This window comes from Phascolarctos cinereus, unplaced genomic scaffold, assembly GCF_003287225.1.
Source record: "Phascolarctos cinereus isolate Bilbo 61053 unplaced genomic scaffold, phaCin_HiC Scaffold_5;HRSCAF=322, whole genome shotgun sequence".
In the NCBI taxonomy this organism is placed as follows: Eukaryota; Metazoa; Chordata; class Mammalia; order Diprotodontia; family Phascolarctidae; genus Phascolarctos; species Phascolarctos cinereus.
Window position 1 is genome coordinate 444,095,980 of NW_027555958.1, and position 23,376 is coordinate 444,119,355.

Below are 23,376 nucleotides of genomic sequence, written 5' to 3' on the forward strand. Positions count from 1 at the left end.
TAATTTGTGAAAAAAAAATCATTTCTGCTGAGCTTTTTAAGTAACTTGGTGGAGAAATGTAAATATCACTATAGAACAATTTCAGTTATCCAAGGTAATATGTAGGCAACAGGGTCGCATGGGTGTAAACATCACAAATAATGCAGAAGTGTAATTTTCAACCATTTAAACCTTCACACTCCTATCTGTTTATACTATCTATCTAATCAACAAAGAAAATCTTTTACCACAGTTGTTTTTAGGGAGAATTAATTTGCTGAACTTGCTAGAGTTCTTTTTACTTTATTTTTCTATTGTCCAGTGGTAATAATAATGAACTGCAGAGTGACCAACCTGGCAAAGGTAGGGGCGTGATACAAGATAGCACAGGAAGGGAAATAGTTGACTGGCTAGATGCGATACTGTTGTATTTCTAGTTTCAGCTTTCCTTGTAAAATTGTTCTTTCTTTTGATATTCTCAGTCTCCTATATTGGTAACCTTGAAGTTCCTTACTTCTCTTATCTAGTCAGTTACCACATCCTTTTGATTTTACCTCCCCAACCTGTTGATTTCATGCCCTCTAAGGCCAAGCAGAACAAGCTTTATGTCTCTTCCATATGATAGTCCTTCACATAATTAAATGTACCTATAGTGTCCCGTCTTTTAGCTTACGGGCTAAACATTCTGGTTTCCTTCGATCAGTCCAGCGATGGCATAGTCTTGTTACAGTGGAATAAAGAAACCATGTTTCATCCAAACAAATGATTCATTTAGCATTGCATGCTGAATGTTGCAAAACAAACTGGATGCAAGGTCAGCAAACTGAGGATCCCAAAACTTAGCTTTCTATACAGTTAACATACAGTTTGGAGGGAATGAGAAGCAGGATTATGGGGATTGAGACATCTGGTTTCTCATTGGTGGAGGGCATGGGGGGACACTGAGGTGAGAGGGAGAGGGGTAGTTTTGTGACTTTCCTTAAAGCAGGTGATCTTTGGGAGGGCCGGTAATCATGTTACTTTTCCAAAATCAGGTGACGTACAAGCAGCTAAAACTCAGCTTCACAGTATGGTATATTAAGGCAAAATGGAGTCACTAATGTTATTTTTAATGTAACATTCTCCCCATTGTTCCTGGGGTTCTCAGCCTTCAGGGTCACGTATTTAAATGCTTTATCTATTAGGGATTTCTGGATGGAATGATGGTCTACTTTAAGGGGCATCAGAGCGGTGGAGTGAGAAGCACAAAGAGTACAAGTAGAATCACAGTCTCACATCTCCCTAAGGAGACAAACTTTGTTAAATAGACTTTATGGGTAAACTCAGGCCACTCACAGGTTAGAGGCTGGCTCTGGTTCAGTTGACAGGAGCAAACAACTTAGAGAGCTCACCGTGGACTAATTGGAGAGGGGAGGTTTACATGTCACCAGGGTAGCCAAGAAAATTCAGCAAACATATACACCAAGAAACAAAAAGCTGAAGTAATGGAATTATGATCATCAATATTAAGTAACATCAAGTCTCCTTGTAACCTGGTAACCCACTTTCAATGTCCATTTAACCAGCAATTTCATCTTGAGTCCTAGATGTTCCGGGTAATAGTGTGGTCCCTAGAAATAATCTTCCCTTGGACATTCTGGAATAGGTCTCATTCTCAGGGCAGCTCTGAAGGGGCTTCCTCCTAGTAGATCTGTTTCTATGGTTCCAAGTTATTTGCAGAGATTCCTAAGTAATTCTGCTAAAAATCTGCCCATAACAAAACTCGATACAATTTAGTATAACCTCCTAAATTTGGTTTTTCAATAACTAGTTCATGTGATGAAAACCAGTTCAAGCCTTATGGTTCTGATCTTGTTAACAACAGAGCTATGAGAAGAACATTGAATTAGGAACCCATAATTCACCTGAAACTTCAGAGAATTTCAGTTTTTACATACTATTTGCTGTTTCTGTCTTTACCTAATTATCTAAACCCTATACCTGATGTGGACACTGTCATCAATAGGCTGAAGGAAGAATCTTAAAAGAAAAAAATAGAGAAAAAAAAAGATTTTATGAAGCCTAATTTGAAAAATGAGCTCTTCTCTTTCTTATAATTGTCAGAGACTTCAAAAATGGGAAAAATAGTTTCCCTTTCTTTATAATTATTAAAGCAATTTTATATGTAAAATACTTAGTCCAGTTTTGAGAACTTGTTATTAAAACTTATTCAAGGCCTGTATATCTCATTAGAAACATTTGGAAACCAATCGTATGTGTATGTAAGTGTGTGTGTGTGTGTGTGTGTGTGTGTGTGTGTGTGTCTGTCTGTGTGTGTGTGTGTGTGTGTGTGTATCCATATCCATCCTAGTTCTTAGAGAATATAGTCTGATTCTGTTGCTTTCTCAAAATTTACTGCTCCATTTGATTAAAAACTTATACATCTTTGTCTTTTTCCCCCCTTTTGAGGATGTTGTCTGCATATCACCCTGAAAAAATAAGATACTTGAAGGACCTAATCTTATATCCTTGCTATTAGCAAGGAGATGGCAAATCCAAGAATCCATTTACTTAGTTGCTTAGGATATGGAATTGGCTGCAAATTCAGATTGAAATAGTAAGATTTTTTTTTTTACTTGCATCCTGTAACTTAACTATTTCAGTATTAATATATTAATAGGTTTAATATTACAGCAACAAAACTCCCATTGTTTATTTGTCCCAATTATGGAAATTTGCTGTAAAAGGAAAAGGAAGGACGTAGTTGTTCCTTCAAGACTGTACCTCCAAGGTCACGGATTGACCTGACATAAGCCATAACAGGGGAAAAACTCTCTTAGCTCTGTGTGATTCCAGGCAAGAGTCGTGGTTCACAGCCAGTCACACTGTAAAGTTCCATATCATTCACATTCATAGCCAGGCTCAAAATTAACCAAATAGAGAAACTTCCTGTTCAGAAAGGAAATCGGCATAATGGGGAAACTGAGTCAAGAGGCGCTCATGTCAAGGTCATCCCTTCAACTGTTCCTAGACACAGCCATCGCCTGTAGCAGTTTGTCAGACGGCGCTTCCTTTGGGTCGCACGTGACTTTCTCCTTGAATGGCGGTCTATTGGCTCAATGACATTTCAGACAACTATACCTGAAATCAAACTCAACACTATCAAGTTATGGAATCACAAGATTTTACCTCAAACAGCAAATTGCACTTATCGCAGTTTAGGGTTAGGTTCTTCTTCTCATGTTGTATTCTCTCTCCCTCTCCCTCATACACATACATAAGCACACGCACACACACACACACACACATGCACATGTATGCGCGTGTGTGTATTTAACAATAACATATACGGACATCTTATTTATCCTTCATTTATAATTTAAGAATGATTGCACTCTGGAGTTTTATATACAGTGAATGCATGATACTTAACTCCAAACACCAGAAAAATGCTCCCTGTAAGCCTCTAATCTGTATTGCCTGTTCAGTTCTAATGCAAATTTGAAAGATTTGAATCTAAGGTTTTTTGTCACTAAGTTGGTTCAAAGGTGTAACTTCAATAGAGATTATTTATTAACAGGTACAGTTTAATAGTTTTCATGAGTGATAGCCAAATAATCTTAGATGAAACCCACGACAAACTTAGAAATTTCTCCACATTGGCCGGGAGAGGTCCTAGTTTCTCAGATGTGAGTACTTGAGAATTTTATTACATGCTGTCAGCAAGGCTGATAAGATTTTAAGACCTTGCCCAAGTAGAAAGTCCCAAGGAACCTTACAGATAAAAATAACTTGAAGGGGCCTATCTTTTTCTCCCAACAGTAAATTATTATTATCCACTTTAATCTAACAACATCCTAATTAAAAGAGATGTTACTTTTCTAACAGCATTTCTGATATAGTGGTTTCCCAAATTTACAATAAAAGGAAATTTTTAGAAACACAGTAATAACATGCATAATATCATATATTTAAAATATTAAAACCTATCACCAGTCAGATGATATCAATTCAGTCGAATGCACTTCCAAATTATCCTGCATAGAAAATCACTTATTTTATCACAGCATTTTACACTGATTGCATTCAAGACCAATATAGACTACTTACATTTGCTAATATTTGTATCGTGCTTTCCATGTGCCAGACACTGTGTTAAGCATTTTATAATTATGTGATCCTCATAACAACCCTGGGAGGTAGGTGCTATTATATATCCCTTTTATAGATTGGGAAACTGAGATAAACAAAGATGAAGTAACTTGATTAGCCACATAGCTAATAAATTTCTGAGACAGGATTTTAACTCGGGTTTTCCTGATGCATGTGTTTTTCAGCATTATTTCCTTAAAATAGCCAAGTTCTGGTTACCACAATTATCCTAATAGGAGAATACATCACATTGTAAATGAGACCACACTATGATTTAGTTTCAAGACAGATTTCAACCAAATCAAATCTGGATTTATAATCATAAAGAATAACCACATGAAGTTTATCGTATCCTTTTTATCTCACTGAGATGAGAAACTTCCCTCAAACCTCTCTTTCCAAAACCTGTTACTTTAAAACCCTCTGTTCATACCATGTCAGTGGAAACAAAGTCTCAGTCCCTTCATGGTTGCCATAACTGATCAGGTGGAATAAAGAAACTAGTTTTATCCAGACAGATGATTTATTTAGCAGTGCGTGTGATTGCAAAACAAACCGGGTCCAATGCTCTTAGTAAATCGAGGACCCCAAAGCTTGGTTTCTTCACAGTTGATATACAATTTGGAAGGAATGAAAAACAGGAAAAACAGGATTTATAGGGATTGAGATATCTGGTTTCTCATTGGTGGTGGGTATGGGGAGGCAGTGAGGTGAGCGAGGGAGTAGTCTTCTGATCAGTGGAGGGAATCAGGAGTCACTGAGGTGAGAGGAGAGGGGTATTCTGTGACATTTCACAAGAGATGTGCCTCATATGTATCACAAACTATGCGAGGTACCTAGGACACACAAACACGGTAAATAAAACAATTCCTACTCCCAGAGAGTTTACATTTTACTAGAGAAAACAACAAGAATATAAATAAGCATACACAAAATAAATATAAAGAGAATAAATACGAAGTTGTTAAATATAAGGTAAGTTCAGAAGGAGGACTCCACTAGCAATTTAGGGGATCAGGAAAGGCTTCATGTAAAAGATGGTGCTTGAGCTGCATCTTGAAGGAAGAGAGGAATTCTCTTAGGCAGAAGGGAGAGGAGATGTGTTCTATGCATGTCTGCCACGAAAAAGCTTGGAGATAGAAATATAATGTGTTAGGAAGACAGAGAAGATCAGTTTGACTGAATTAGACAGCAGAAGGGGGAGAAATGTCAAATGTGGTTATAAAGGTAGGCTCAAGCAATTTTGTGAAGGACCCTAGAGAAGTTTATATTTGATCCTAGAGGAAAGAGGACATTGGAGTTTTCTGCATAAGGGAGTGACATAGACAGATTTGTTCTTAAAGAAAATCACTTTGGCAGAAGTAGGGAAGATAGACTTAAGTGGAAAGAGGTTTGAGGTAGGGAGAGCAATTAGGAAGCCACTGCAATAAAGGCAAAGAGATAATGGGACTTGAGTTAAGTTAGTAGCTGTATGACTGGAGAAGATGAAAAGGAGTGGTGGTAGAGAAGTTTTCTGAAAAGAAATAGCAAAATTTAGCAAATAATTGGAACTCTAGAGTGAGAGAGAATGAAAAGGCAAGGATAAGGCCAAAGTTATAAACCTAGAAGCCTGGAAGAATGGAGGTGCCTTCAACAGAAATAGGGAATTTGGAAAAGGGGTGGCTTTGAGAAGAGAGAAGAAAGACGAGGTGCTCCAAACTTAGCCTGGAATTTAGATATGGGTCACAGCCCACGTCACTCGGCTTGCACATGGAATTATTCTCACTTGAGAGGATTGAGAAAAGATTACGTTCCACCAAAAGGCCTTTCAGAATCTAGCATCACCTTCCTACCACAATGAGGAAGGTAGTCTGTTGGTATGTATATCTTGGACAGGTATTGCAGATGGACAGTGAACTGGACAAATGAACAGAGGGAAAACAGGCTGGATAGCATTTAAGAAATTGTTCAGTCTTTTTGATTGCCAAAAGTAGGTCCTCACCACCAAAACCTCATTTTTTTTTTTAAACAACAATTTTCTACCAGTGATACTGGATAACAGAGGCTCACGGTACGTACGCCACAATCAAAGAATAATGAACAAGCAGATGACCCAGTGGACGCTGCCAAGGCACGTGATGGGGAGGGGCAGGTTAACATGTAGTAACAATGTTGGATTTTCAGGAGTGGTGTTAAAAGCCTTTTCAAAGACCTGAAAACTGGAAAAGGAAGCAGGTCAGCCAGTAGTAAGGGTAGAAGATAATATATGGCACTGCTGTCTCCTTCGGGGTATGAGAGAATTCCTAGGAAGGTTTCCTAGGTAGCCACACGTGGTGTGGGTTTGGATTCACAAGTTTCTCCTTGGGGAGCTCTTTGTTGGCTTTATTTTCTCCATGATTTCTAATGGTTATCCTGCAGTCCAGTAGCTTTTTGTCTCCTGACTACCCAAAAAAGTTCAAGTTCAGACTAGATTGTCATTTCATAGAGAGTTGACTTTGTGAAGAGTCTTTTTTTCTTGTAGGTACAGGAATACTTGAAGTTTTTCAGAGGGCCCAGATGATTTCTTCCTTCTTCCTCTTCTCCCTCCTCAGCTGTATTTCTCCTTGGCCATGATTAGCATGGCCTTCTGGCAGCCTCATTCATGTTGGAATACAAACATCTGCATTGAGCCTGCAGGGGGGATTTCAGCCCCTTCCCAACTTTGATGTTGAATTAGAAACACAACACTGGGGGCCAGTGGCCCTGACTAGAGAGGCAGCCTTGATGTAGTAGAGAGAACACAGAGTATGAAGGCCAAAGGCTAGAGCTCCAGTTGCAGTTTACTCTTTGTGGGCAAATCAGTTAGCATTCTGAATTTCCGTGTTTTTACTTGTAAAAGAGGGATGCTACCATTTAAAAGACCACATAAAATTAATATATGTAAACTGCCTTGTAAATCATAAACTACGATGCTCTATAAATGACATACTGTATAAATATAAGCTTTTTATTTTTAATCAGCTGAAAAATGTTTATCAGTTTATCCTTATGTTCTGGGCATTAAACCAGGAACTATGGGAAATGCTCTGAAGGCTAAAATAGGGCAAGAGCTAATAGTAGATCCTACTTTACAGGGTTGTTGTGAGGACCTAAGAATATATATGTAAGGTGCTTTATAAATCTTGAAGCACTATAGAATGTCAGCTGTTGTCATAATGGTTGTTTTATTCCTCTACAAGAGATGCTGAGCGTCTCCTGAATGAAGTGGGGAACAAGATGGAATTAATCACAGAAAGAGACGTGGAAGCTTGGGAGCTGCATAGCTTCTTGTAAATTAGGTGTTCGCAGAGCAGTTTCATAATTTTGTTTGAAGTATTCATAGTGTCAAAGGATTTAGGATTGAGGTGGTAAAGGGACCTTTGAAATATTTGGTCTAACTTCTGTTATTTTATAGATGAGGAAACTGAGGCATAGAATGTGATACCCCAGAATATTAAACATGCCCACGTTAAAGTATAAAAACATTCTAAAGGTCAAATATAAATTACTTCTAAAATCACGTGCTTTTTCTTCATTCTTTTTTGTTACTTATGCTGCTTTTGCTTTACTAGTAAAAAATGGGAATTTAATTTACAAAAAAAAAAAAGAACATTGTTAGTCAATTGTAAAAAGTTTGGCTGTTTAAAATCCTGGAGAAACTTCAGTATACTGTGTTTTTTCTTTTTACAGACAATTCTGACCTGGAACCTGCATCTGAGTTAGGAGAAGATTTGTTGAAACTTTATAGAAAGCATTGCTGCCCAGATATTGATATTTGTATTGATGGGAAAAATTTTCAAGCCCATAGGTAAGTAAAAGAGTAATCAATTTGAAGTTTGCACAATATTATTACCTTAATTATAAAATAAGTATTAATTTTAATTATAGGGGCAACTGGATGGTACAGTGGATAGAGCCCTGGGTCTGAAGTCAGAAAGATTAATCCTCCTGAGTTCAAATCTGGCCTCAGACACTTACTAGCTGTGTGACCTTGGGAAAATCACTTAGCCCTGTTTGCCTCAGTTTCCTCATCTCTAAAATGAGCTGGAGAAGGAAATGGAAAATTCCTCCAGTATCTTTGCTAAGAAAACCCCAAAATGGTGTCACAAAGCATTAGAAACAACTGAAAAGACAAGCAAAAACTTTTGAGTATGCATACAAGAGAAACAGTAGAAAAGTCCTTACCCTTTCAGCATAGGAAGTACAGTTCTTAACTCTTTGTATTCAAATCATTTTACTTTTTTTTTAATTTAAAATTTTTATTGCTGCCTTGTATTTTTACATCACTGTCATTTCCACATATATACTTCCTCTTCCCCTACCCAAAGAGCCATCTCTTCTAAGAAAGAGTAAGAAAGAAAGAGGGAAAAAAAGGCTGTGCAGCAAAAGTCACCAGTCTTATTACCTGAGTGTGATGGTGTGTGCAGTGCCCCACGCCTGGAGAGGCATCATGCCTGGGTGGGGCCTAGGCTTGACTGTTCTATGTACACAGAACTGGCTGGTTTCTTTGTTGTTGTTCTTTCCATTATCATTGTGTCTGCTGTTTTCTTGATTCTACCTCTTAAGGAATTTCATTCTTTGAAGTCTATGGATGCTTCTTTGGATTCTTCATCTCTTTCTTATAGCGCAGTATTATTCTCTAATGTTTATATACCACAGCTTGTTTAGTTATTCCCTAAGGAATGGGCTCTCCTTCGTTTCTAGTTCTTTGTTACTACAAAAAGCAGTCCATCAGTGTGAGCCAAACAGAAACCAGCTACAAACCAGGGTTTGAGTGATGGTTTTGCTGATTGTCTAGACTCAAAAAAGTGATGGAGAAAATGTTGGTAATGCAGATTAAATATAGAAATGTGCTGTGCATAAATTTTTTTTCGGAGACTTAGTTGTTTAACATCTACCCAGCACACCCCTGGGTATGTGCCTACAGGGGCGATTTCTTTGTCACTCCTAAGGCATCTGTAGTTAAAATCACCAGTGGATCTGTGACCTAATCTGGGGGGGGGATATTCTGTGCACTGATAACAGATGGAGGCCCACCCCATGTCCACCTATCTTATGTGACTGTGGCTTGTCTCTTCCCATAAATTAACTACACCAGTTGGCCCTTGTTCTCAGTAAGGGACTGTTCCATTTTCCCAGTCCTAGGTTTCTATGACAGTATCTTTTACACTACTTCTGTGGCATGGCTCATACGTGGTATATTGTACCTGCTCATGCCTATGTACACTTTTGTATTGTTCGTCAGTGAAACCTCAGCAAGACGGGCTTTGGTTTTAGAGATGTGCTTGGGATCACGAAAGGATTATGTCATTTTCCAAAGGCTCTTCAGCCTACTCTTTTTCCTGTTCAATTCCAGGTCCCCGTCACTGTCCATTTTCAGTGGCTATCCAATATGTCCACATGTACAGATCACACACACAATTTACATGTATATAATTTCCTGGAATAATACTCTCTCAGTTTATATAAGTAAGAGATGTACACACAACATATTATATTTGGTATATTGCTATAATATACAATGTGTGTATATGTAATAAATGTATCATATATATTACTATAGTGTACTGTATATTATGATTGCTATATACTGTTGTGATAATATAGTATAACAATACTCTATATGGTTATACTAGATAATGTTCTATAATATACAATATATTTTATAATATACCACATACAACATACGCACAATATGTATTCGTGTTTGTATATATACACATACATATACGCATACGTAATTAACACACGTTATCCTGTGCTCTGAGTCTGGGAGCCTCCCACGTATGGCCGCGAGCACAGAGTCATTCATAAACATCATCATCTTAGGGAACCTCACCTTCTTGAGGGAATTTTTTTTCCACTTGGACTCTGTGCTACATGTCTTCCATGATAGTAAGTAAACACCTTTGGAAAGAATATGTCTCCCTAATTTATGCCTTGATGTTAATAATCTTCAATCTGTTGTTATGTCTTGTGTGATTTTGACATACCATGTTGGGAGTAAAGTCTTTAAGACAGTTTTTTATTATACCAAAATACTTTTTTTGATAGTCAACAAATAGGTATAATGGGATCGTGCTTTCTCCACATTTTTCACTCAGTTTTGAAATAGTAAAGACGTAGTCTGCTGTAGAATATCGATAATGAAATCTTATTTGTTCCTTTCTCATTCCTTTATCAAGGGTGTCATCATATGTGTAGATTAGTCTTATGAAAATTTGTCATGCAAATTTAAGGCAGAATTCCAGGGAGGGGCACGCAGCAACACCGGGGTGGGTTAGAATTGTTTTTAATTGTCACAGCAATGCACAGCTTAGAAGGGTATGAGCAGATGCAGTCATTGATAGAGCATACATAGCTTCTCTTGTCTCCACTGTCCCACAGGGTAACGTACTAGCTGGTGGCACACATTAAAAATGGGATTCATTCTTCTATGGAAGACCCAGAACCTTAGGGGCCCTGATTTATGTAGGATTTTAAGATAGAAGCTCTGCTGTGGCAGCTGTCATGTTGCTGGTGGAGCAGTGGAGTCAGGGAACGTGGACTAGTAGCTCAAGTTGGGAGGAGGGATCTAAACATTCACCAGGAAGCCACCTCATGATGAGGAGGGTGGAGTTACAACCGTGCTGCCTCAGCAGGCTTGCTAGAGTTTGATCAGCCTGTTCTGACTAGAACTGAGTATAGTTAAAACATTATTCTTACCAAAGTTCTGCAACAGAATACAGTTTTAGGAGGGTGGGACCACAGAGTCCTTTGGTTATTCATAATTTTTGTAGAGATGGAAAAAGAGGCCTATGGAGCTATGTGATAGGAGGGGCATTTGTTTTACGTAGATGCTGCCATTGACTTGACTAAGGAGGTTGTCCTCAGGACTTGATTGGTCTGAAGCAGAGGGGTCAAGCACATGGTCTTGCCACAACATTCCTGAGTTCAGCCTGAATTAGATTAAAATATAATTAGGAAATGCTTAACAAATAAAACTAAAATAGAGATAGCGTTGCATTTTAAAGCTAAGGCAGTATGCAGTGCGCAGGAATTATTATGTGTGGTTTGGTGGTCCCTGTTCCTACTTGAGTTTGATACCATGGGTCTGAAGGACTAGGGTTTGAGCCATTGAGGCATGGTTTCCTGATCACCTGAGGCATAAAAAGCCCAGATTCTAGGGAGGTGGAGCTGTCAGGCTTGACAGAATTGCCTACTACGGTGCAAGTCTGGCATATTAGAATCAGTGATTGTATCCCTTTTTTAAGGCTTTATTAAGTAAATTTCCTTTTATTCTTGTTGGGTTTTTTTTTTTTAATGCAGTCCGCAAGTGTTTCAGTTCCAGTCTCAAGACTGAATTAGTGGGTTGGCCTGAGTTAGGCCTCACCTAACTGAATGATCTATAATTATTAATGTTCTCTTTGTCATCTTTTTCTGGAAATAAGGGCTGGGACTTTTCTCCACACTGTTGACGTCTTTCCCTCTTTTAGATACCTTGAGAATTGGTCCCTTGGTGTCCTTAAAAGTGTGTCATCTCTCTTGTCATCTGCCTCTGTGTCCCATCTTTGTTTATGTCAGAGTCAGTCCCACTTCTTACAACACATCCTGGAATGCAGCGTAAAGACTTCAGATGTGGTAGATCCTTTGCCCTTGATGGCAAAGAGGGCTTGTTACGAAAGTCCAGACTGATCTTTTTGACTTCCTGTTTGTTGCGCTTTGCATTCTATCCTTAAATGCCATTGGGATGACTTTGCTTATAAGAATCTTTAAGTTTTCTTTTAACTGGCTCTTCCCTCTATTGCTTCTTATTATTTTATGAGATGATACTTTTCATAATCCACCAGCCCACTCTGTAATATTTTTCAAATCAATAAGTCAATCAACAAGCATTTATTAAGTCCCTGCTGTATTCTATTTTTTCCCCTAGGCAATTGGGGTTAAATGACTTGCCCAGGGTCACACAGCTAGTAAGTGCTAAGTGTTTGGTCTGAGACCAGATTTGAACTCAGGTCCTCCCGACTTCAGGGCCGGTGCTGTATCCGCTGCGCCACCTAGCAGCCCCTCCCTTCTATGTTCTAGACATTGGAGATACAAAGACAAAAATGAAACAGTGCTTGCTCTCATGTTTCAGAGGAAACAACATGCACACATATAATAGCATTTAAACTGGGTTTTGAAGGAAACTAGCCTTCTAGGAGGCTGAGGTGAAAGGGATTGCTTCCAGGAATGGGAGACAGCCTAGACAATGGAGAGGGCTAACAACAAGGCCAAGAAAGCTGGACCTTAAAAGTGTGAAGAGAAGTTATGTGTAATAAGCCTGGGAAGGGAGGTTAGGGTCAAGATGTAAAGGGCTGTAAATACCAAACGCATTTCTGTTCTAAACTGGCAGTGTCTCCTGTCTGAACTGTCGTGTCTTTTCACTTGGCAAACAGATCAGATGACTGCTAACTTAAGCAGTTTCTTGGGTCTTGCGGCCTCCTTATGGCCATTGATTTTATATTGATTTATATTGAATTCTGTAGGAAGTCATAATCAGTGTTGATATCTGTTCTTCTTTTCCTATTTTGGGCATTAATAATGTGTGTAAATAGATTAGACTGGAGTGGGGTTTTTGTGGGGGGGATTGTTTCAATTGTTTACTGTATATTTTCTCATTTTTATTTTTTTTCCAGCTTTGCATTATTTTTATCTTTGTTCAAACAGTCAGCAGTGTGATTCAGAAATGACTCCACATCGTTCGTGGTCTTTACTTGTCAGTCAAAACAAAACCAATTTGATCTTTTGCTGTATTATTTGATGGAGGCAGCTGGTGGCTCAGTGGATAGAACACTGGGCCTGGAGTCAGGAAGACCTCAGTTCAAATCCAGCCTCAGACACTTCCTACCTGTGTGACCTCGAGCAAATCACTTAACCTGTGGTTGCCTGGAGAAAGAAATGGCAAAATGGCAGACCACTCTAGTGCCTTTGCCAAGACAGCTATGCTAAGCATTGCAAGTATTCTCCCCATTTTATAGATGATGAAACTAAGGTGCAAAAAGGTCAGGTGACTTGTTTAAAGTAAAGCTTACTTTACTCCCTCACTGCCCTGTTCTTACCAGTTACCTTAAATGCAGAACACGCCATTTTACTTCTGGAGCTCCTGTTCAGTGGCCCTCAGTTACTGATTAGTGAGTGCCTTCTGTGCGCTCCTCTGGATCAGGCCACCTGCCCCCACGTGCTTCCCTTTATTCTCTGAACCATCTTCTCACCATGCTGCTTGCTACTGTGTACCTACTCTCCCCTTTCTGGTTCTAGAACCATACTCAAATCAACACAGCTACTGCTCTTGCAAAAGATGTGTCAACATATGGTTCTACTCAGCATCTCTATAATTTTCCAAACCAAAGTACCCCACCACTCCCTTATGGTTATTGTCTTGCCTCTACGCTCCTAGAGGGCAGAGGCTTCTTTTGCTTTGTTTTTGTGCTCCAAGGGCTTAGCACAGTGCTTGGCACATAGTAAGCACTTAGTAAATGCTTTTCATTCATTCATTCATTCATTCATTCATTCATTCATTCATTCATTGACCAAAGTCATATAACCAGAAAGTCATATCTTAGGTTTAAACTTTGATTCTTTGTGACTCTAAGACTCTTTCCATTATACCATGCAGTCTCTCTCTTTTTTTTTTCTTTTTTTTGGTGAGGTAATCAGGGTTAAATGACTTGCCCAGGGTCACACAGCTAGTAAATGTCAAGTGCCTGAGGCCAGATTTGAGCTCATGTGTCTGACTCCAAGGCCAAAGCTCTATTCACCGTGCCACCTAGCTGCCCCACCATGCAGTCTCTTAAAGTTAGAGGAAGCAATGTGCACTGGAAGACTTGAATGGGAGTAGAAAGGAAGTGGTAGTAATAGTCACTGTTCCTCAGCTTATTCTGCTTCTGTGCCAGGGGTATAATCTGAAAAACAACACTATGCCAGACTTTTCCTGTTCACCTGTGTGATGTTTAAAAAGTTTGAGAGATAGTTTCTGGGTAATTAATCATTTAATTAATAATGCTAGCATTTTATTAATAAAAGGAATGGTCATTTGGCCATCTGTCTTGGACCAGAGATGAATCATGGTGGTGGGCTCACAGTTTATATGTTCTTGGAAAAGTGGGTGTTCTTGAAGGTGTCAGTCAACTCTCATTGATTAACAATTAATGAGAGAATGAATATTGCAGTGAGAGGTGGATGTTCTGATGTAGGTGTTGGGGATGTAACTTTGATTATGTCATTTACTTCTAAATCACCCCCGATCTTGGGAAATCTAGACCAGCGCTTCTTAAACTGTGGGTCGCAAAAAATTTGGCAACAGTAAAAGGTTTCTAAACATGCAACGACCAAAAATTAATTTAAAATCAAACACATAATGAATCCGTGGTGTTTCTGGTAGCGCTTGCTCATGTTGCATCGTGTAACTTTACTGCAGCCTTAGTTCTGAACACACAACGTGCACACTTGGCACTGCACATGCCGTTGTGCCATGCAATGCCAACGAACACTGTCAGAAACACCTTGGCTCAGATTCCAGACTGTTATGTGTTATGAATTGAGTGTTTTTACTCTACATACAAAATCGTTAAGTGAATTTTGTCGCTTGAGATTAGGACAGAATTTCCAATAATTTCTGAAGTGGCCCTAAATATATTTTTGCCATTTTTTACTATGTATTTATGTGAAATGGCATTCTCAGCATTGACGATTATAAAATCAAAATAATGATTAATTCTGAAAAACGTTGAAGATGCTCTGTCCTGCAGTATCAAACGTTCTGCCAAGATATGATTTTTATGTAAAAATAAATATATCATCTCATTAATATGCAGATTTGCTTTAATCTTTAATAAGTGGCAAAATTATATGTATGCCAAAGAATTGTTTTAAAATAAATTTCTTTATGATTTATTATCAGTAAATGTTTGATTTGTGTATCTATTTTATATACCTATATACCTGGCATTGTGTAAAAATTTCTCGAGTGAAAAGTGGTCATGAGTGGAAAACGTTTTAGAAGCCCAGATCTAGACAAAGAATCTATGTCCCCCACCCAAGCCTGAGCAGGAGACTGTGGGTGGGAGTTTCACCTTAGATTAGGTTGAGTGGGATATCAAAACCTAGACTGAGGAGGATGTTAATCCTGTCTGCTATCTTCAGTCCTTTCCTTCAGAGACGGAAATTCTGAATCTTTCCAAATCATTGGTTATTAATAATCATGCCTGTCACCTACCAGGTTAGTTACAGTTGAAAAGGTATAGAGTTAAGGAAGAGAGTGGGCAGGGACATGTACCTGAAAGCCAAAGTCTTAGGTCGTTTTAGTTTGTAAAGACACAAATATTCATGTTCTCAGCATCTGTGTCATTACTCTCGCTGCTGATAAATTGAGGCATATTGCCAGAGTAACAGCTTCAGAGCCCTGAGGCCATTGCTGTTAGAGAGGAAGAACAGGACCTTATTCCCGTTTATATTCTATCCCATTCTTTGGGTTTGGCTTCTCCCACTGTGCTGTCAGTTGGCAGACAGGTGTGTACAACAGCATCTGATACCAGAATATGAGGTGTGTATGTATGTTGGGTTCAACTCAGATTGAAGTCTTGCTTGTTCTGGGGAACTGAGTCTCTATGGGAAGATATATTTTATCCAGAGTCCATCTGATGAAGGTAAATTTCAGGTGCTGACTTTAAGTTTCCCACTTTATGGGGTTAGCTGTTTTATTTGTGAATTGTCCATTGTTAATCCTAGGGTAGCTTCTTTACACTGTGAAGACTGGACTTCTCCATTTATAACCTGTTCATATATACTAAGAAAATATGAATTAATTTTATTATGTACCTAATAAACATACTTACAAAATTACATTTGTTGTAAAACAAAACTTTAAAACCAGATAATCTAGGGGCAGCTAGATGGTGCAGTGAATAGAGCCCTGGCCCTGCCTGGGGTCAGGAGGACCTCAGTTCAAATCCAGTCTCAGACATTTGACACTTATTAGCTTTGTGACTCTGGGCAAGTCACTTAACCCCAATTGCCTTGTCAAAAAAAAACAAACAAACAAGAAAACAAATAATTTATCTTAGATTATTTAATTTTAAAATTATAACAGTCTTCTCTAATATTGTAGCTATCTGAGAATACTTGTTTATGGAGTCCTATACAGAATCCTATCAATAACACTTTCAAGTTGAAAAAAAACACATTGTACCATGGTTACTTTAATTGTTTCATGATACCTAAGATTATACTAGAATTTGTAATTAGCATTTTCTGAATTTAGTTAAGATTCTCTTCAACTAGTTTTGTAATTAATATTTGTATATAATGTTTGTAATTAATTTTAAAATGAAATTGATAGTTATTTCTTTGCTCATTAGTGTTTGTGTCTGTAGCAGAAAGAACAGTGAACTTGGAGCCAGGAGATTTGGTTATTTTTCAGAAGCAGAATTTTACAATTAGGCTGAAAATAAGAAGCATGGTCCTGCACAAATAAGTGTCTGAAGTACTTCCGCTCAAAACCAGCCTTACACCTGATGAGGGAAGCTAAGGACAAGCAGAAGGGTTTCTTTTGCTTTAAAGCTGTAGTCAGAGAAAAAGGATAAACAAAAGGATGGACCTTGGCTTGGGGTGCAAGAGATGATTGACTGGTAACCGGGAGAAGGCAGAGCTGCTCGGCCTTTACTTGGCTTCTGTTTTCTTTGCCATTGAGAAGGACCTTTGTTCTAGAAATGACAGACCAACATATCCAACAGGGAACTGATACACAAGGACCTGGTAAGAGGGTGCAAAGCAGCCCTCAGATAATCCACATCCCCTGATGTGATTGTTCACTCGTTGTCATGATGTCTGAAAGATCATGGTAATCAGAAATATCAGGAGATTGGAAGGGGAAAATGTCATGATTTAGAGGAGGTGAGAGAACAAGCAGTCAGAATCTGAGAACTATGGGTCATTCATTGACCTTGACTGAAATTCTTAGGAAAAGCCTGGAAAAGTTCTGGGTCACAGTTGCAGGATGGAGAGGAGTGGGGGTGGTTGTGAGGGAGCAGGGACCCTCCATATGTAAGGAGCAAGGAACAAATTCCAGAGCCATAACTGTGTGGCTCTGAGCCCAAGAGCAGAGTGGAAATTTAGTTCTAACCTTTAGTTCCATCCATACGCTGATGTGGAATAAAGCCGGGCAACAGCCCAATACCAAAGAGGATCCAACAGTTCACTAACTGTGAACCTGCAGAACCTCCCACTTGGCAGAGTCCAGCAACAGTCTATGGAAACTCAACCACACACAAGCCAACAGATCCAGACCAAGTCAGTAATTTTCAGACCAGGTGAATAAACAGATCATTCCCTGGCTCACACTACTGTGGAAGCTGAAAACTTGCAGACCTCCCAGAATGAGCTGTGAAAGTAGCAGAAAGACATAAAGATCAGGCCAGACACTTCCTCCAGGGGAGCAGAACCTAACTCTGACATAAAGTCCAAAGTCAAGAAGTTGGCTGAAAGAATGAACAAACAAAAAAAGAATGTAACAAAAAAAGCTACTATAGTGACAGGGAAGCTTAAGACAATACACAGAAGAAGGCAGCAACTTAAAAACTTCTATAGGCAAAGCCTCAAAGAAAAATGCAGATGAAACACAAGATCAACAAGAATTCTTATGAGTTAAAGAAAATGATTTTTTTTAAAGAGCAAAAAAAGTGATTTTAAAAATAAAAGTAGAGCAGTAGAGGATAAATTGGGAAAAGAGATGAGAGCAATGTGAAAAAATTATAAAAAGAGAATTAACAGCTTGGTAAAATTGGTACAGAAATACTGAAGAAAATAACTCTTTTAAAATTAGCATTGGCCAAATAGTAAAAGAAGTACAAAAAATATTGAAGAAAATAATTCCCAAAGTACCACACAGGGGAATCCTACATATACAACATTTGTTCTGGAAAAGATCTGGAAGTTTTAGAGGACTCTAAATTCAGTGTGAATCAGCCATCTCACTTTTCAGGAATAGATAGCTAGTTCCATTGTACTCCGCCCTAGTCAGGAATCTTCTTGAGTAACAGTTCCTAAAATGTGATCTGAGGATACCCTCCCCCGTGCAGGGGGTCTGAGAGGCCAAAACTATTTTCATAGTAATACTGTTTAACTTCTAACATGGTAGATATCAATAGATATAACTCATATTTGTTTATATGAGTCCTCAATAATTTTAAAGTGTATAAAGGGGCCTTTAGACCAAAAAGTTGGAGAACTGCTCATCTTGGAGTTCAGTTCTGGGTAGAGTTGTTGAGCTGGAGAGCAGCCAGGACAGTGAAGAGCTTCGTATCTATGTCTTAGGAAGATCAGATGAAGAACTAGCATATTTATCCTGAAGAGGAGAAGATTTCAGGGACAGAATAGCTGTCTGTACATATTTGAAGGTCTTTCATGTGGAAGGATTAAACTGGTTCTTTTTGACTCCAAAGGGCAGAACCAGGAGCAGTAGGATGGAAGTGACTAAGAGGAATACTTAGGCCAGATGCCTAACAATTCAAGCTCTCTGTTCAGAAATGGAGTGGACTGATTCAAGCAAGAGGTGGGAGGTTCCCCCAGAGATTTTCAAGTAGAGGCTGGACAGCCGATTGTTAGCAATTTTATAGTGGCAATTCCTTTTATGTGTGGATTTGTAGATTAGAGGGCTTCTGAGGTCTCTCTCCTCTGAATTTCTGTGATTGTGACTTTGAGAAGTTCTGGGAGGTCTTTTTTGTCTTAGATATATGCCACAGGAAGAAAACAGACTTTCCTTTTGTTTATAAAATTAAGTCAATAAGGATTTGTTATATATCTGTTGTGTGCTAGGCATTGTAGTGGGGATGCAAAGAAAAAACAATTCCATGCTAACAATTTATTGGAGAAGATAACGTGCAAATGACAGCCTACAAATAAGATAGATATAGGACTAATTGGAGAGAATCAAAGGTAGGAAGGCACTTATCATTAAGGGGAACTGGAAATGAATTATAGAAGGTGGAATTTTAGCTGGGACTTGAGGGAGGCCAGAAGAAAGAGATGAGGAGTGTTGGAATTTCAAACATGGAGAGCCACTGAGACTAGTGAGGAGACTGAATATCTTGTGTGAGAAACAGCAAGGAGGCCAGTGTGACACTGAGGTGCAGAGTGTATGGGTCAGGGGACGAGGTCTAAGAAGATGGGAACATTCAAAAGCCAGACAGGAGGGAGAGGGCCTGCACCAGGATGCTGGCAGTATCAGGAGACACTTTATGAAGGTGGAATCAATAGGACTTGACAACTCGTTGGGGACACCTAGTTTTCTTTCTTTCTTTCTTTTTGAAATAAGTTTTTGCTGATATTTTCTGTTCCTGACATCAGTGTAGTTAGTTACCCAAATATCTCTCCTCCACCTCCCCTCCAAGAGAGCCATCTCTTATGACAAATAGTGTGCATTTAGAGAGGAAAAAAATAGCACAATTGATGGATATGTTGAAGAAGTCCCCAAACATGTATAATGCCTCCTACCTCCACTTCGCTTCTTATCCTAAACGCACTGATGTTGTCTGTGCAGAAGCTTCTTGGTTTCAGGTAATCAAAGTTATCTGTTTTATCTTTTGTAATTGCTTTTATGGACAGCTAGATGGTACAGTGGTTGTAGGCCTGGAGTCAGGAAGACTCATCTTCTTGAATTCAAATCTGGCCTCTGAAACTTACTAGGCAAGTCACTTAACCCTGCTTGCCTCAGTTTCCTCATTTGTAAAATAAGCTGGAGAAGGGAATGGTCACTTACTCCAGCATCTTCACCAAAAAACTTCAAATGGGATCACAGAGAGTTGGACATGATTGAAAACAATTGAACAACAAAATTGCCTCTATCTCTTGTTTGGTTAAGAATATATCTCATAGAATTAAGACAAATTTGTAAGAATACAAGCCATTCCCCAATTGATAAATGGTCAAAGGATATGAACAGACAGTTCTCAGATGAAGAAATTAAAGCCATCTATAGTCATATGAAAAAATGCTCTAAATCATTATTGATTAGAGAAATGCAAATCAAAACAGCTCTGAGGTACCACATCACACCTATCAGATTGGCCAACATGACAAAACAGGAAATTGACAGATGTAGGAGAAGATGTGGGAAAATGGGAACACTAATACATTGTTGGTGGAGTTGTGAAATGATCCAACCATTTTGGAGAACAATATGGAACTGTGCCCAAAGGGCTCTAAAAATATGCATACCCTTTGATCCAGCAATAGCACTTCTAGGGCTACATCCCAAAGAGATCATACAAATGGGAAAAGGACCCACATGTACAAAAATATTCATAGCAGCTGTTTTTATGGTGACAAAGAATTGGAAATTGAGAGGATGCCCATCAGTTGGGGAATGGCTGAGTAAGTTGTGATACATGAATGTAATGGAATACTATTGTGCTATAAGAAATGATGAACAGGCTGACTTCAGAAAAACCTGGAAAGACTTGTATGGTCTGATGCTGAGTGAAGTGAGCAGAGCCAAGAGGACTTTGTACACAATAGCAGCCACATTATGCAGTGGCTAAGATTGTTAAATGAGCCCTTCTCAGCATTATGAGGATCTAAGACATCTACAGAGGTCTCGGAATGGAAAATGCTGTCCACATGCAAAGAAAGAACTATGGAAGTTGAATTGCTATCTTTTTTTTTCTCTTCTGTTGAGTTTTGTTTCCTCTTTCTGATGGTTCCTCCTATCAGTTTTAATTTTTACTTACAGCTTCACCAATGTGAAAATATGTTTAATAGGAATGTATATGTATAGCATATATCAGATTGTTCGCCATCTTGGGGAGAGTGACGGGGAGGAAGGGGGAGAAACATTTTGAACTCAAAAAGCATATGGAAGTGATTGTTGATAAATCAAAATAAATTTTAAAAATGAAATATATATATATCTCATACAGATAGCTGTGAGAGGTATATGATCTGTTTCTCTTCTAATTTTTTAATAGTGTGCTCTTTAATATTAATGTTGTGTATCCATTTAGAATGTATTCTGGATTATGATGGAAGGTGTTACTTTAAACCTGTTTTCTGCCAATCTGTTTTCCTGTTTTCCCAACAGTTTAAAAAGAATTTTTTTTAATCAAATAGAGAGGCTTTTTCCTAAATAATTTGTTTTCTACTTTATCATATACTGGGTTATTAAGTTCTGTTTTTTCTGAATCTCCCTTGTCTAGTCTGTTTCATTGCTATAACTCTCTATTCTTTAAACAGTACTAGATGGTTTTGAAGATTGTTGCTTTATCATATGGTTTATGATCTGAAAGTGCTGTTCTCCCTTCATCTTTTCGTAATTTCCTTTGATAAGTCTAGATTTGTTTTTTTTCCAAATGAATAAAGCTCTGCAAAGTATCCCTTTGGTAATTTGATTGGTATGGCATTAAAGATGTAAAGTTAGCCATAAGCACCAAATATTGCTCCAACTATTTAATGTTATTTATTCTTTAAGGAGCACTTTGTAATTGAATCTATACAACTGTTTTATGTGATTTGGGAGGTTGATCCCCGGATATTTCGTGTTCTTTGTAGTTATTTGGAATAGGATTTCCCTTGCAATTATTTCTTCTTATGTTTTGTTATTATTATGTGGAAAGGCTGTTGAGGACTTACTTTGTGTCCTGAAGTTAATTGTCTCAATTAGTATCTTTGCTGATTTCCTAGGATTTTCCCAGTAAACCATCATATCAGCAAACAGAGATAGTTTTATCACCTCCTTACTAACTTTTTTTAAACTCCTTCCTCTTGTCTTATTGCTGTTGGTAGCATTTTCAGAACTGTATCAAATAATAGTGGGGAGATGGGCCTCCTAGCCTCACTTCCCTGTTGATTGGGAAAGGTTCTACTATGTCCCTATTGCCATGTGATACTTGCTTTTGGTTTTAGGTAAATGCTTTTTATGATATTTGAAAAGATCACTCTGTTCCTATATTTTGTATGATTTTTAGCATAAAATTGTGTTGAACTTTGTCCAAGGTTTTTTTTTCCTACACCTATTGAGATGATCACGTGGCTTTGGATATTTTGGTTTTAATATCATTAATTATGTTGATGTTTTCCTAACGTTAAATGACACCTGGTTTTCAAACTTAGATGGTGGTGTCCTCAATAGCTATAGGACAGTTTTAAAAGGGCAGTTGGTGGAGTCGAGATGGAGGAGAGAAGTCAGCAGGCTTGCTGAGCTCTCCCAACCCACTTCTCTAAACAACTCTAAAAAGTGCGTGAAATTGAATTCTGACAACAAAAAGGCACGGTGAGGCATTTTTGCAGCCCCAGGAAGCTTAGGAAGGTACAGGGGTCTGCAAACACTGCCTGGTGAAAGTGCCACTGACTGTGGCCCTTCAGTAAGCGATGGCACCAGGAGTGCCAGTGCACAGAGACGGTAAAGGCACTGATCACCCGGTCAGAAGCAGATTCCTAGGGCCCCCTGTGCTAGCACTGGGCGCAGGAGCGGGCACTGTTTGGCAGTTCTGTTGCCCATTACCCCGTTCCAGGTTACAGTTCCAGGGAGGAGAGGAGCAGTTGAGTTTGTAAAGGTACAAGGGGCCCTTTCTGTGTCAGTACCAGAGCAGAGGCCAGGAGGACAGTGACTAATACCGTTCTCTGGATCACACCATCTTGGAAGTACCAAAAACTTACAGGTCCCCAGACATAACTTTGAAAGCAACAGAAGGACATAAAAGTCAGAAGATAGGTCAGATGTTCCCCTACTCCCTTCTCTAGAGGTAAACCAACTCTAACATATGATCAAAGTCAAGAAATAGGCTGGGAAAATGAACAATTAAAAAAAATCTGACCACAAAAAGCTAGTTAGAAGATGGGGAAGCTCAAGACACAAAAGCAGAAGAAGAAAATGACTTGAAAACATCTACAAGCAAAGTGGGGTTTTTTTGTGGGGTTTTTTGGAGGCGGTTGGAGTTCATTGATTTGCCTAGGGTCACAAAGCTAGTAAGTGTCTGAGGCCAGATTTGAACTCAGGTCCTCCTGACTCCAAGGCTGGTGCTCTATACACTGTTTCACCTAGCTGCTCCCACAAGCAAAATCTTAAAGAAAAATGCAGATTGAACACAAGCCCAGCAAGAATTTCTGGAAAAATCTAGAGAAAGATGTTTTAAAATAAGATTTAAAATCAAATAAGTGGTAGAAGAAAAGTTAGGGAAAGAAGTGAGAGCGTGTAAGTATATAAAGTAGTTTGGTAGGCAGGGCACTAGCAGTTTGAGAGATCAGAAAAAGCTTAGT

The 23,376-nt window shown here is 38.7% G+C and overlaps 1 protein-coding gene across 2 annotated transcripts in view; it reads left to right on the forward strand.

The window, feature by feature from the left end:
• Nucleotides 1–23,376, forward strand: part of LOC110200206 (BTB/POZ domain-containing protein 8) — a 110,481-nt gene that overhangs the window by 235 nt on the left and 86,870 nt on the right. For both annotated transcript variants that reach the window (XM_020975430.2, XM_020975431.2), the window contains exon 2: nt 7,798–7,915. In XM_020975430.2, the coding sequence (XP_020831089.1) occupies nt 7,798–7,915 (118 nt within the window). The remainder of the gene's footprint in view (nt 1–7,797; nt 7,916–23,376) is intronic.